This window comes from Danio aesculapii, chromosome 22 (assembly GCF_903798145.1).
Source record: "Danio aesculapii chromosome 22, fDanAes4.1, whole genome shotgun sequence".
Lineage (NCBI taxonomy): Eukaryota > Metazoa > Chordata > Actinopteri > Cypriniformes > Danionidae > Danio > Danio aesculapii.
In genome coordinates, this window is record NC_079456.1 from 22,987,457 (window position 1) to 23,002,891 (window position 15,435).

General features: G+C 35.8%; 1 protein-coding gene across 1 annotated transcript in view; it reads left to right on the forward strand.

Annotated features, from left to right (window-relative positions):
• LOC130216579 (adhesion G-protein coupled receptor D2) overlaps positions 1–15,435 on the forward strand; it is a 146,101-nt gene that overhangs the window by 88,665 nt on the left and 42,001 nt on the right. The window contains exons 22-23 of the mRNA XM_056448474.1: positions 1,925–1,978; positions 5,991–6,150. Of these exons, the coding sequence (XP_056304449.1) occupies positions 1,925–1,978; positions 5,991–6,150 (214 nt within the window). The remainder of the gene's footprint in view (positions 1–1,924; positions 1,979–5,990; positions 6,151–15,435) is intronic.

The window sequence follows — 15,435 nt, forward strand, 5'->3', positions numbered from 1 at the left end:
ATTATATTATATTATATTATATTATATTATATTATATTATATTATATTATATTATATTATATTATATTATTTTATATTATATTATATTATATTATGTTATATTATATTATTTTATATTATATTATATTATATTATATTATATTATATTATATTATATTATATTATATTATATTATATTATTTTATATTATATTATATTATGTTATATTATATTATTTTATATTATATTATATTATATTATATTATATTATATTATATTATATTATATTATAGTTTTATATTATGATATGTTCATAAAACATTTGATAGATTACTAGATATTAGATAACTAGAAAACGTTGCTTTTTATGAACAGATACAATATGTGTGTGTGTGTATATATATATATATATATATATATATATATATATATATATATATTACATTTTATAGTGAACGTATTGAAGCACAAACAAAAAAATCTCATTTATAACAGAACGGAGTTAAACTAGTTTTTTCCTTGATTTATCTGCTGATGTCTTCTGCATAGTCCTGTATTTGTCGAGTGACGGTATTTACATTTTAAAAAGATTAATTTACAACATTTAATACATTTTTTAAATTTATTTAAGTTTTCTTTCAACCAAATTGTCAAATTACATTTTGTTTACAATAAATTAGAAAAGACGATGTTAAAGGCATTCACCCCAAACCCTTTCCATCATTCTCTCTCTTTTTAGATGGGATGGTGGGCCAAACCAAAGGTTACAATGGGCCAACTTTGGGCCTCGGGCCCTACTTTGGGCATCTCTGATTTAAGAAGTGTAAATATTTGAATTTAATATTCAAATATTATATTTAAATCTCTATTAATAATAATAATACAAAAATAATAACAACAATAATGTATTACTAAACTATTTTGTAAGGTATTTTACTATTTTGTAAGGTATTATCTTCTTATGGCACTTTACACTCAAAAAAAAGCAACAAAATACTGATCAAAAGTTAATAAAACCAAATTGTAAAAGAAATGAATGAATATGCAAACATTTAGAAAACAAAAAACTGAAATAATAACAAAACAATAAACTAAAAACAGTGTTTTAACAAATAGAGCATTTCATTGTGGTCATGTCATTGGCCCATAAACATTTCCTGTTTGTTATCAACATATTTCATAACTGTAACAAGAGGCAATTCAATCATTACCTAATGTTAAAACAGCTATAACATTATTTATCAATATGTGCCTTTTTTTTTTTAGACTCTCGGAAGCTATAGAAGCATTGTTTTTCTTTACATCCCTCAAAATAGTCTATAAAATGAAACAAAATAATCACTATTTTTACACCATATATTATTCAAGTTGAATCTTTTTAAAAGTAATTTTTACAAAAATATAATAGAAAGCACATTTTTAGGTGAATCTTTCCCCTTTTTTGCTTGAAATAAATATTTCTGGTTAACAAAATGCCATTGCTCTCAGCCCAATAAAAAGGATTCTTGAAACGGGTCTTGAATTTGATGTATATTTACGAGTTATCAGCGCACGCCACTCAAATAAAACAGGACTTTATTGCATTGTGCGTGTCACACACAGTCCAAATGTAATTTGTTCTGCAAGGGTGGTCGTTTCCTCCATTGCATTATTTGCGTGCCCCCCCGCCTCATCCCATGCCGTGTGATGGATGAGAGGTTAAGACGTTCTCCTTACTTTGCCCACTCGACATGTCACTTTCAGGATGCATTACGTGTGACAAACTGGAACATTTCGCTCGCCGCCACTCATTGACTTTTACGCAATGGCGGCTATTTGCTTTCTCTATTCCCAGTTGGGATTGAATTTCACCTTCCAGGGGCCAAGACTCAAAGCGTTTTGTATGAAGTGTTTAGTACTGAGTCATGACATTTTAACCATCCTCCCCCATCCTTGTTATCCACAGGTTCGAAACACAGTCAACAGATTCAAGGAAAGAAGAAAAGCTCTAAATTTCTCCGTAAGTTTGCATGCTTTTTTTTGTATTTGCATGTTTTGCCTCCAGGTCCTCAATCACACACCCACTCAGGCCACCTCAATTCAGCCAATGTCAAGCAGCAGCCCTGGGTTACATGTTTCTAATCCTGCGGAAGCTCGTCCCTTCACATTAAACTGTCAGGCTAGTATTTATACGCTGGGCTGCTGTTGACGGAGATCACTTAGCTTCACCAAAGCAGTTTAAAAGTAGTTAATAGACCCCCTCCCCGACACACCCTCCGCCCTCATCCCACCACAGCCAGCACCTTCCACTCGGAGCGGTTCCTCTATGAATGGCCACATTAACTCTCCTCCGGGCTTGTCACGGTTTATGGCCTGCGGCAGTTTGTCCCGCTCGGCCCTCGCCGCGCCACCAGGTCATTGAGAACGGAATGAGACAATTTCTAAAGGCGGATTGATTTTAGAATATGGCCCCCTCCCTCTTCCCTTTGACCCCCCTGACAGGCCCGACACCGTTAAGACTGGGACTTGTAAAAAACGACTGCAGCCCCTAACGTGAGCGCCAGGTAGCAGCTGATAAATCGTGGCGGGCCATATTAGCAGCGGGACCCTTTAGCGCTCTCTGGGCAATTTTCCAATTTTCAAAGTCCACGCTGCGATGAGATTCGCCGGCCGCGTGTGGCGGATGGTTTCTTAGCTAATGCCGTTTTGCACCATAAATCTGAAGGTGATATACTGTATCTCGCCGAATAGCTTCAGTGCTGGACGAGGTCCAGGATGGGATAGGAAAATGTACTCTTCTCTTTATTGGATGAGGGCATTGGTCAGGGAATGGACTGACTTCCAATATAGCAGTGATAACATACAGGACGTGCTGTAGATGGATGTTTTTTTTTTTCCTGAGGGAAGCCTTAAGATTTTCCAATTCATTGTAGAGTAATCTGATGTTTATTATGTCTGTACAAGCCCACCTTGGTGACCACCTAGAATATTTTAGCCATTGGTAACACTGGTCTAGCAACTACTCAGAACATCTTAGAAACCTGTTTTTGTGTCTCTGTCTATCTATCTATCTATCTATCTATCTATCTATCTATCTATCTATCTATCTATCTATCTATCTATCTATCTATCTATCTATCTATCTATCTATCTATCTATCTATCTATCTATCTATCTATCTATCTATCTGTCTATCTATCTATCTATCTGTCTATCTATCTGTTTGTCTGTCTGTCTGTCCTTCTGTTTGTCTGTTTATTTGCCTACCCTCCTGTCTGTCTGTCTATCTATACTTCTGTCTGTCTGTCTGTCTGTCTGTCTGTCTGTCTGTCTGTCTATCTATCTATACTTCTGTTTGTCTGTTTATTCATCTACCCTCCTATCTGTCTGTATATCTACCCTTCTGTCTGCCTATTTGTCTGTCTGTCCATCTATCTATCTTTCGTTCTGTTTCTCTGTTTATTCGTTTACCCTACTGTCTGTCTGTCTGTCTGTCTGTCTGTCTATCTATCTATCTGTCCTTTTGTTTATCTGTTTATTTGTCTGCCTTCCTGTTTATATGTCTGTCTGTTTTTCCCACTTTAGTTTCAGTCTGTCCCTCTGCTTGTCATTCTTTCTCAGAGCTATCAACACAACTCTTCTTGTTTTTAGCCCTCTACATATTTCTGTAGTTTTTTATGCTTGCCATCAATATATCTATATACCACACACTTCAGCTATTAAACCAAGGATATACTGTAACTATGATAGTGTAGATCTGAATTGATTTACCCTAGACTATTACTGAATGAATTAAAATCATAATGCATTGAGTCCTGTAATTATACAGGTTTCTCAAGGATGTTTCACTTAGCCAATCTGCTTGAAACTTTCTGTAAATGGCTTATAATGATTATAGTACAGCATGATATTAAAGCCCCATTTGTTGAGCATATGTAGTGCCTTATTAAACATCTCTCTTTACTTGATGGCTTCAAAACTTTGCCGTTCTTGTGTTTATTCATTACCCAGACCCGTCCTGCCATGGCTCTTCATACCAACTGTCTCCTGACCTGTACGACCTCACACTTGTACATACTGTGGCAGATTGCTTGCGAAAAATAAAGCTGTCAGTTCCACCGGCCAAATGAAAAACGAACGTCCTGCAATACTAGCAGGGTCTGGATCCCTGACAGCCCTGAAATATAGATATAAATTGGAAGCAGATTAGTTTTTTTGATCCTAATTCAAGTTTTGACACGATATAAGACTCGAAAGAGAGAGATGTGCACTACATATATGTGTTTCCTGTCATCAAATGTTCACACTCATGATATTACCTGCTGATGTACTGTAGTGATTGGTTGTAGTTACTTTTTTTGGGAGAAAAAATAAACCTGTTCAGATGCTATCTTTACTACGTTTGCTTGTCAAAGCCCATTAAAGGTTATTTTGCGATACGAGGGGTTTTATGTCAAGTCTAGTTTACATTCTTGTAAGTCTTTTGTGGGCGTTTATTTTTGTCGTACATCCATATGTCAGTGTACTTCTTGGTCATGTATTAACAAAATTGCCTTTTTTTCTGTATTTAGTATTAGTTTCTGTTACTTTTTTTCAACATTGCACCCATATTTGTTCATGCAGAATCTGTACAATATCTTATTCAGCACTTAATGAATCATGTTTTTCCACTTTTTATGTAATTATTTGAGATATTCAATGGTAGTTCCTGTAATTTTATTATGGTTAGGCCATCTATATTTCTTGGAATAAATTAAAATAATATTTTCTCTATTTTTATAGTTTTTCATGCCTGAAGGAAAAAAAAAACATGATGTTTTTAACATTTTTCCAATTCATATTAAAATGAATGACAATTAATTCCCTCCCTCAGCCCAATTTTTTTATCATACTACTACTTTTTTTTTACTATTCAGCTTTAGTTCTTGAGTGTTTTTCTCCAAATATTTTTGTAGTTCATTTTTGACAACTACTATTTACTCTCTCTGACCCTAAACATTTTTTCTGTTGCAATAACATTTTTGACATTCAGCATGAGCTTTTATCATTGTTTCCATCTATTTTCCATCACTTCTTCTAGCTTAGTATTATTTAAAGCACAGTGAACAGTGCTGGACCTTTCATAGACTACTCTCTACACTTATGTGCTGTGTATACCAGTGCATTTTTGTTTTAAAATGCAGTTTTGTCACGGTTGCATCTTGTTTCCAACATCTTCAACCCATGACAAATGTGAATTTTTGAAACACTAAAGTGGTGTTTAGGTGTTGCATTTTAGTGTTAATGGACCCAAATACAAATTTATAAATGGAGGTGTGGCTATCTCTCTCTCCCTCTTCTGGAATATTGCGTATCATTCTCTAATTCGTCAAACCCCTCTTATTTGACCATTGCATGAGCAGTAGACTTTGAGTACAGATGCCGGCAAAATATATGCAGGCCTAGTGAGCTTAAATGGTTTTAGGGTGTTTGGACTGTGATCCAGTCTGTTAAAAAATCTGTTTTCATTCTAAAACACCAGTTTTAAACAAAAATGCACTAGTGTTAAGGCAGCCTACGGGCTCATTGTTCACAGAAACGCTTCTGAACGCTTCTTTTTGCTTCTGAAAGTGCAAGACGCAACACTTCGGAATGGTTTGAAAAAAATGCAGCATGAAGCACAAGGCTGTCCGGGCACAGCCATTGAGCACCTGTAAACAGAAAGTTGCAACAGTGGCTCCACCTCCGAGCACTTCTGATTGGTCCACTGCTTTGGAACTAACAATGATGAGCACCATTGTGTGTAAAAGTAATTTTAAGTTCATGTAGCATTCACGTGTCGCTCGATGAGAGCGAGTACCTGAAGATCAGCTACTCCTGTCTAACATGATGGTTGATCTTATGGATGTAGACTTCTTTAGATGAGAGCTTAATGGTCACAGATATCCATGCAAGCCCCTGTTTACATTGAAAAACATCAGAAAAGTAGCACATTAGAAAGCAAAAATGTGTTCTGTGTGAACCACATCTGAACTGCTCCTTTTTACTCTCAGAACTGCACCAGCTCCAGGCCCTCCAGTTCAGTAGGCAGCTCTCGTCCAGGCAGCTCTCCTGTCCCAGCAGTTTCCGACAGGCAAACGATCACCACCAGCCACTCCAGCAGCTCCTTAACCCACAGTGACAACAACATCACTCAGAGTTTCCAGAAAACAAGTGAGTTTATTTATCAATCAACCCTCCCCAAAAAACGAATCATCTTTGTAAGCGTTGACTGACCAGCTCTAATGATGTATATTTGGGTTTGTGTGTATATATGTGTGTGTGTGTTTTCAAATGGCGGTGTGTTTATACAAACCTGTCCTGAATTATGGAAAAGTAGCGATTGTCAAAGAGGGTGAACTCTTAATTTGGTAGACCTGTTTGGGGACTTTAACGTTCTCCAGATACAGACAACTGACGGGCTGATCTGACCCCTACATTTCAGAACTGAAGTGGAGTAAATCTCAGAGGGAGTTCATGCGTGTTGACATTTTTACAATGAGAGAAGAAAAAAAGGCATTTTGTGAATTATATAGAAAGCTATATCATTGTTACATAGCTGTCTTGAATAATTGGTCTTAGTTGTGCTTTGTATTTGTTTAAATAAATGTATGCTCAGTTAATTGTTAACATTTTTTGTTTTGCTCAGTATTTAATATTTTTAAATTACTTGTAATGAGTCGGCACCAATATCTTAGTGGTTAAGTCTGTTGACATATAGCACTGTGGTGCTCATGGCGACCCGAGTTCGATTCCCAGCTCGAGGTCCTTTGCCGATCCTTCCCCTCTCTCTGCTCCCAATGCTTTCCTGTCTGTTACCGCCTCTGTCATATCCCAATAAAGGGTAAAAAACCCCTAAAAACAAACAAAAAAAATAATAGTGATAATAATAAAAACTTAATGTAAACAACAACAAAAAAGTGGCAAATGATATTTATCGTACTATAATCAGACCCTCCAGAATTTTGCAATTCTGTGATAACTGAATTTATCGCAAAATCAAACAAATGTCATAAAATTTGGTGACTTTTTAAAAAATTGCTGCAGAATTTTCACATATTTTGGATAGCCAGGACACTGCTCAAATTTCTGCCTTTAAGAAGTAAACACTTACATTTCTCTGTTTCTCTTAGTGTTACTTTTTTTCATATATGAATTAGTGACACCAATGGTTCTTGAGGTCAAAAATCGAATTAAGAAATGAACATTTGTGTATATGTTAACAGCAAAAAAGCAAAAGAAATGTCATAAATATATGCTGCAAATTTGAGGAAAACCTGCCACAAAATTTGTCAAAAATCTGAATTTCAACTGCATAATGGAGTTTCAATTATATATGGATATGGATATCTAATAATCATTTTAAAGTAAAAGTACACATTAGCTAGCGTCAGGATGTGGATGCACTGGGGTGCTGTTTTTGAACATGTCAATGTTTACGGATAGATTACATTAAAAAGAAGTAATCTTGACAGACTATACATCAATCTAAAGCCACAACCCTCAAGCAGTCTTTGTAGCTAGTTGTTTTTTAATGAGAAGCTTATAAAGAATGAATTTGCTAAATTTGTGTTTACAGTTGTATAGAAAACGCTTATTAGATATGGAGTACATATCATCATAATAACAAGACACACACGCATTCATTGCTGTACATTTATTTTGAAAGGTAAGAGTTCTCAGAACAACATCCAACCACATTTTATGCATTATTTAAGAATTAAATTATTAAATATTCATTAAATGAATACATTTAATATAATTAGTTATAAACAATATTACATATTGGTTTATTAACGTATCTAGTACTATATAGTTCTTCATATTGTTACTGAAGACTGTAAAAAGTATAATCTGCACAATGACAAACACCTAACCTTATCCATATAATAAATATGTGACCGTGGACCACTGAGGGTTAAGAAAATCTGAGGGTTAAGAAAAATCTTGATATTATTACTATTAAATACTGAGAAAATTCCCTCTAAAGTTGTCTGCAAATTAACTTCATAGCAATGTATATTACTAATTTTATTATTTATTACTAATATTTACAGTAAATAATTTACCAAAATACTTCATGGAGCATGAGCTATATGTAATACACTAATAAGTTTTACCTTCAGCAGTTGAAAAATCAGTCTAATGGCAAAAAGTATCCCTGTACGGGATATGTTAACTCACTTTAACAATCATGTATCCTTTATTTCCCTCTTATTCTTAAAACTTGTCTCTTTTCTCACACACACAAAAAAAACAGATGAAGCAAGATGTGGCCAATCAGAGAGCAGAACCAGACACTTGCACTAATTCATATTGATTGACAGCCAGCATTATCCAGCCCATTACTCAAGCTGAATTTCCACCCAGAGCAAAGAAGCGGCGGTTTCAGTGCGCCATATGCATATGCAGAAGGGGCGTCGCGTGAATATGAGCGATGCAACTAATCATCTTGACATAATCGGTTGCAATGCGAGCCATGATTGAATATTTGTTTTTAATGCTGCGCAATTTTTTTAAACCAGTCACCCAGCGACTATGAAGAAACATATGTGTAACTCAACTGTGAAAGGCCTTGTGTTGTAACAAATAGGGCCGAAGCCACAATAAATGCTGATTACATATAACTGATTATTGTCTCTCTTCCACTGAAGGTCAGATAACTCTTGAAAGCAAGTGAAAAGGCGTTCACTTTTGATCAATTCATGTCTTGGAAAAAATAAACGTTAATTTACGCCATGCTTTAATCATAAAGGAAATCGGGGGGAAAAAAACATCATGTTATGGTATATCTTCAGTACATTCAGCAATCACCCTGAAGGTCAATTGGGATGGTATTTTTTTCTGTGCTTTCGTTCTTTTTCTACTTCTGAATGAATGAAAAAGTGACCTCAAGAAAAGAGAGGACAGACACGTCTATCAAAAGGCCACACTTCTTCAAGGGTCAGCTTGAAAAGGTTGATAAAGGCAGAAAAGTTCATTTCCGCGCTCTTCTCTTCTAAAGCTTTCTGTAAGATGCACTGAAGGAAACTGTGAGATGTAACAAAATTTGAAAGCTTTTGATTGATGATAGATTGAGCATAACTTTGATTCATTGTCACTTTGATTAATAATAATAACTCAGATGATTTTTAGTTCTGTAGTGAAACATACAAATACTTGTCTCTTATTTACAGTTGCTGTTCGAATAAACTTGCTGTTATGAAATAGTTTAGCAGAAATAAAAAGGCTGATTAGTTTATCAGTTATATGAAATATATTTTTATTATTTTATTTTTTATGATATAATTTTTTAATTATTTTTATACTTTAGAGTGAGAAAAACAGATAAAGTATTGATATATTTAAAGTATTAAAGACTTTATTCATATTTTTATTCCATTATATACAAATATTAATTCTATATTTTAAATATAAATTGTTCTTATGTGTACACTACCTGACAAAAGTCTTGTCGCCTACCCAAGGTATAGGAACAACAAATAATTCTAGATGATTACTTGGTATCAGAAGTGCCTAATATGAAAGGCAAAGGCCTCTAGATTAGGCTGATTTTACCAGAATCAAAAATGATCATGCCTTGATTATGAATTATTTAATTAGAACAGTACGTTCTGACTTTGCTTAGACAAAAGTCTCGTCACCTAACAGAAATAATGTACAGTGTAGAATATAAAGTCATGGTGCAGTGGAAAAAGAATTAATATTGTGTATGACTCCCATGAGCTTGGAGGACTGCATCTATACTATGCAATGACTCACATAACATTAATAAAGTCATCTGGAGGGGCAAGGAAAGTGTTCTTGCAGGACTCCCAGAGTACATCATGATTATTTGGATTCATCTTCAATGCTTCCTTCATCTTAGCCCAGGCATGCTTAATAATGTTCATGTCTGATGACTGGGCTTGCCAATCCTGGAGCTTTAAGTGGAGGCTGAAGTGTGAGAAGAAGTGCTATCCTGCTGAAGAATTTTTCCTTTCCTGTGGTTTGTAATGTAACCATTGTAATCTCTCGCACGCCCCCATACTGAATGTAAACCCAAACCATAATTTTTCCTTCACCAAACTTGTCTTATTTCTGTGAGAATCTTGGGTCCATGCAGGTTCTAATAGATCTTCTGCTGTATTTGTGATGATTAGGAGGCAGTTCAACAGATGATTCATTGGAAAATTATAACACTTTTCCAAATGGTCAAGTCAAGAAGTCAAGTTATTATTTGTTGCTCTTACAACAGGGATCGATGAGAATACTTTTGTCATGCAGTGTATGTACAGTATTTTGGAGATTTTGTCAATTTAAATATAAATAATATTACGTCATATAATTACTTGTCTTGTCATTGTAATTAATATATTTATTGTTCATTTTGAAAGACACTGCAGGTATTTTTTTTGCCATTTTTACAATCAGTTTTAACAGTTAGCTGTTGAAGGCCAATAAAAAATTGCCAATTTGTCCATTATGGCCATTTAAGGTTGAAATACTCAGAACTCTTTTGTGCTTTGTATTTTTAATAAAAAATAACGCAATTTATCAATTTCATGGATAATGAAACAGTGTTGAAGACATCCATCAGCCTACATATTTAATTTTGTTTGTTAAGCTCAAAGATTTGTTTCAAATCTATTTCTAAATTCAGTTCTAATTTCCAGCAAACGAATAAATAAACAATAATAACAAAGTGTGGTCGAAACTTGACAAGTAGACAAATCTAAACTTGTTTTTATTAAAACAAATATAAATATGCATATATTAAATAATGCTAATAACAATAACATTATACAAAAGCATGTTGTCATTAATAAACTGAAAAAGCCCCCTGAGGTGAAGAGGCAGTGGTTTTTATATTTATGTAAAAAATAATAATTTTGTAACATTTTATTCCTTTAATTTTTTTTTTCATTTGTAAAGATATTTGTGTATTGTTGTACATCCTGTGTGTTTTGAGCAATGTGTATGCGTTTGAGGCGCACAACTAACGTGCTCTGCGCTGGACTTTAGACCTTTTAACACACCTCCTTTCTAGACCGGCACACCCAGTCCACAAAGTGGCACAAATTGATGGGTTATTTAAACAACGTTGCGCAAAATGGGAAAATTAGGGTTGCGCTGGTCTGAAAGTAGCAACACATCCTGCCAAACAGATCTTGCACCTTTTTGCGCCGGGTTTATGATAGGGCCCCTAGTGTTAAAATTCTTTAGTCATCATATGATTGCTCATTTATTGATGCATTTCTTCATTTTCACTGTTGCAAATGAAAGTTTATATTTGGTGTCACTACCAATTACATCAGCTCGTTTATGTTGCATGTCACAACAAATGATTGCATGTCAACCTCTAATGAGCAGCCTTTATTTGTTATTGCATACCAACATGCAGCGTAACTCTCATAATCCATCCAGTGTTACACGAGGATCTTTAGCGAAGCTGAATCCGTCTGTTTTCATGCCCGCTTCCCTCTCCACCTCAAAGATTGACTACACATGACCTCGAAAACCGAGCAGTCTGACATTTTATTGAAGATGTTTGCTGTTTGTTTTCCCAAATGAAGACCGTGTCATTTGATTGCACAAGCTGAATACACAACTACGTATTGTTCCAATAAATAGCCAAATAAACAGATTAAAACAGAAATATGGTAGTGGTTAGATAGATGTTTACATTCCTCTCTCTGAGGACCATCCCTTATTTTTAACTCTTTGATTTTGCCTATAAAATTCCTGACATGAGAAAACAAATCTATTCATAATTCAAACCGGCCTTTGTGTTTAAGTGTGTGTGTTGGTGTGATGGATGTGGGAGATAAAAAAAAATCGTAAGGAAAAAGTTGAATTTGTATCTGCTTTGGCTTATGCATATAGCTCCAGGTTTGCTGGTAATAGGGTGTTTGATGGATGGCAGACCTCTTCGGTCTCCCATTTTTTTTTACAGATATTTATTTATTAATCTGTCTATTTATTCAGTCATGTCGTCCCCGCCGGGGTCACTGTCACATAACCACCTGCATCAGTGTTTTTCCATCCGCTCCTTTATAGTTCATATCTAGAGTCAGTCTGGTCGGTCGAGCGTCACACTTCTGCCCGCAGGCTAATGAAAGAGTTTTTCCATCTCATCTGCAGTGTCTCGTGGGTCGAGGTTTTCCTCCATCTCTCCGCCCCTTTTCTTAATTCGTGACACATGTCAAATGAAATATTGCCCTTTGCTCTTCTCATACGTGTGGAGATCTGACATCTGTGCCCCCATATTTATATTGCAAACAAAATGCTCCTGGACTTTCATGGAGATGTGTGTCTGTCTGCTCGTTTGGGAGTCATTCTTTTCATTGTTTTAGTCTGATGTATTTTCTCTATTGTAGACAAAAGTTAGCTTGGCGACATGTGTGGGCATTCTTATGTGACATAAATGTTATTTTGAAAAGTAATCAATTATAACAGTTATATGTCAGGGTCATAATTATTTTTGGACAGATTAATTTTGATAATACAGGACTTTTAAACTTTTATTATAGAAAAAAATATAAATTCCCCCCAAATTGACTGTATATTGTGATTAGTGTTATTATATGGTTTTTCACCTGATAAATTGTTAATGAAAATTATGGCCAGTGTTTATCTGTACAACATAAAATACATACAATGATATTGGGAATATAACTTTTGTGACAATTTGTTTGATAATTGATTAACCCGCCATCCATCTAGCTATTATCATCTTTTTTCCACTTAGTTTGTGGCTTGTTCATTATTCATTATGGGTATTAGCTGATTGTATATAATAATGTAGATAGTGTTTTTAGAACAAATCTAACTAATCTTAATATAAATTAGTATTTAAATAAGTATCGAAAATATAATCCCCAGCAGTTAATGTCAGATCTCCAATAGATACAATTACTCAGTGCCATGATCAATCATCCACAAGATTGTGTAATCCGCCCTCTCCGCTGAACACCCGCCAGGTGTCACTTAATCCTGCTTTTGACGCCAACTAGTACTTAATTGATTCACCCGTCAACCATCTAGCTATTATCACCTTTTTGCCACTCAGTTTGTTCATTCCCTGTATATTTAAAGTTGATGTGAACCAATATTTACAAGCCTTACTTTGCTAGAGCACATTGTCATTCTTTAGGTGAACAATTAATATGTTATGGTAATCTTTAATCAAAGTCTGACCCTTTGCTTCTGCGTTTGGAGTGGCGGACCTTCTCTGTTTGCATCAGTTTGATAGTGTCAGCCACAATATTCGTAACCACACTCTTTTTTACCATTAGTTTGCTAAGACTGAATGATTCACAAAAAGAAAACCCCGCCCCTAATTAGTATTCTGTTTCAGATCGATGTACATCAACATACTGAAATAATAACCTCAGCAACTTTGAGTTCCATTCCTTTAAGACCAATTCTTTCAGTTGTTGGTTGGTTATTGTTCACTTTGTTGTATTGGTTAGTTTCCTTGTCTTTGTTTTACACCTGTCTGGATACTTGTAACTTTCTTTCTGGATTATTAAACCTATTGTTAAATCTTGCTTGCTTGTGCACTTGCTCCTTTCTGCACAACTCATGACAGTTATGCGTATTGTGTTAAATGTTTCTAATAATTAGCTAGATATTAGCACACTTGGCAATAAAACTGATTCTGATTCTGATATTAATAGTCAGGTGTCTAAAAAAGCATCAAATCATCAACTTATATGTATAAGACACCTAATTCTTATGAATTGAAACCCCCCAATATATATACTCTTAAAAAGACTGAAAACTACAAAAAAATGCCATATTATGCATGCCAGGCCACTAGTTGGTGATGTCACTTTGTAATAATACACTGTGAAGCTGCGCATCCATAATCTAATAAAAAAAAATGTGCATGAAGTATCTTAATTCATTATGGCCAATAGCTGATTATAGATAACATAGACAATGCTTTTAGGACAAATCTAACTCATCTTAATATGAATTAGTATTTAAATAAGTATCAAAAATATCATCCCCAACAGATGAAGTCAGTGATCTCCATTAGATACAGTTACTCAGTGCCGTGATCAACCATCCATAAGATTGTGCAATCTGCCCTTTCAGCTGAACACCTGCCAGGTGTCACTTAATCCTGCTTTTGACGCCAACTAGACCTTGTCCATTAGGGGTAACCTCCTCAAACCTATCGTGTCACATCCCTGCCCCTAAGAGATCTCTGACAAAAATCCTGGAGGGGGCTGTTTTAAAGGGTCGGTGAGGGGGTTGTAAAGGTAGTATGAGTTTGAGCATCGGGTGGGGGTGACAGCACTGGAAACCAATGGTGCATCAAGACACTTCTACCCCGCTACGGTGGCCATAGATCAGGGCAGGGCTGCTGGCGGACCGGGTGAGGGTGACAGGGGAATAACATCCCTTTCTCCTCAATCGACAGGCCCCATAACTCCTGCCTCCCCAGGGACAGATTGAGAAAGGCAATAGCCAGAGGCTGTGAAGCAGAGATGCTTGGGAGAATTGAAAGTTAAAGAAGCAGGAGCGGAATATGTTTTTTTTTCCCCGGCACACTTGTGCCCACTCTTGCAGTCTTCTATCATTTATTTTACCACTTTCTACTAAGGGAATTCTTTTTTTACTAGAGAGAGTCCGAGGCTTCTGCTGTGTACTACAGCATTATGTTTCCCATGCAATTTAAATGCATGCCCTAGGACACAGGAAAATCATCTCCATCGGGAAGTGTATTTTCACGGCATCTCGTGTTTGGATGCCGTCATATAGAGCGTGAAGCCTGCAGGGATAGTGCTGTGTCAGGATTGAAGCAGCTTCTCTGTGAGAGTGCCAGCCACCCGCCCTAGTAGCGACAGATTTTATAGCCTGATCAATTTCCCAGTGGCTTATTGAATGTCTTTTAAATGGCTTTTTTATTTTCAATTATAACCTACCGTGTCTCGCCTGCCACAGTGGGCCAACATTTGCACTGCTGGATAATTTAAAACCCTACTTTAGGAAATTATGCATTTTATATCGCCTAAATTTACAATCCTCCTCCCAGTGCTGCTGTAGCAACAATAAAAGGCGAAGTAACCGAATGGATCTTTTGCTTATACAGTTAATGAATGTGTTAGTAAATATTTGTTTGCACCTAACAGGCACAACCGTGGTGGATATCATTGACGAATGAGCTATGTTCGCATTTGTGGAGATTTATTTGCTTATTAAATTTAACTCGTCGTTATCAAGTTGATGGAAGCGAACGCAGATTGAAGTACCTCCGGCGAACGACCCAAAGTTAGACAGGTGCATCGAAGTGCCCTCGTCCACATCCCATCCAACCATCTCTCCCCTCCTTATCCCTGGCACACGAAGCTACCTGAAGGTGAAAGAAGTGCTCACTGGAGCTCATTGGAAAGTAGAAATGACAGTAAATTTTTCAGCCTCCCTCTCCCTCGCTCCTCCATGAGATGGGAGATCTTGTTATAGCAG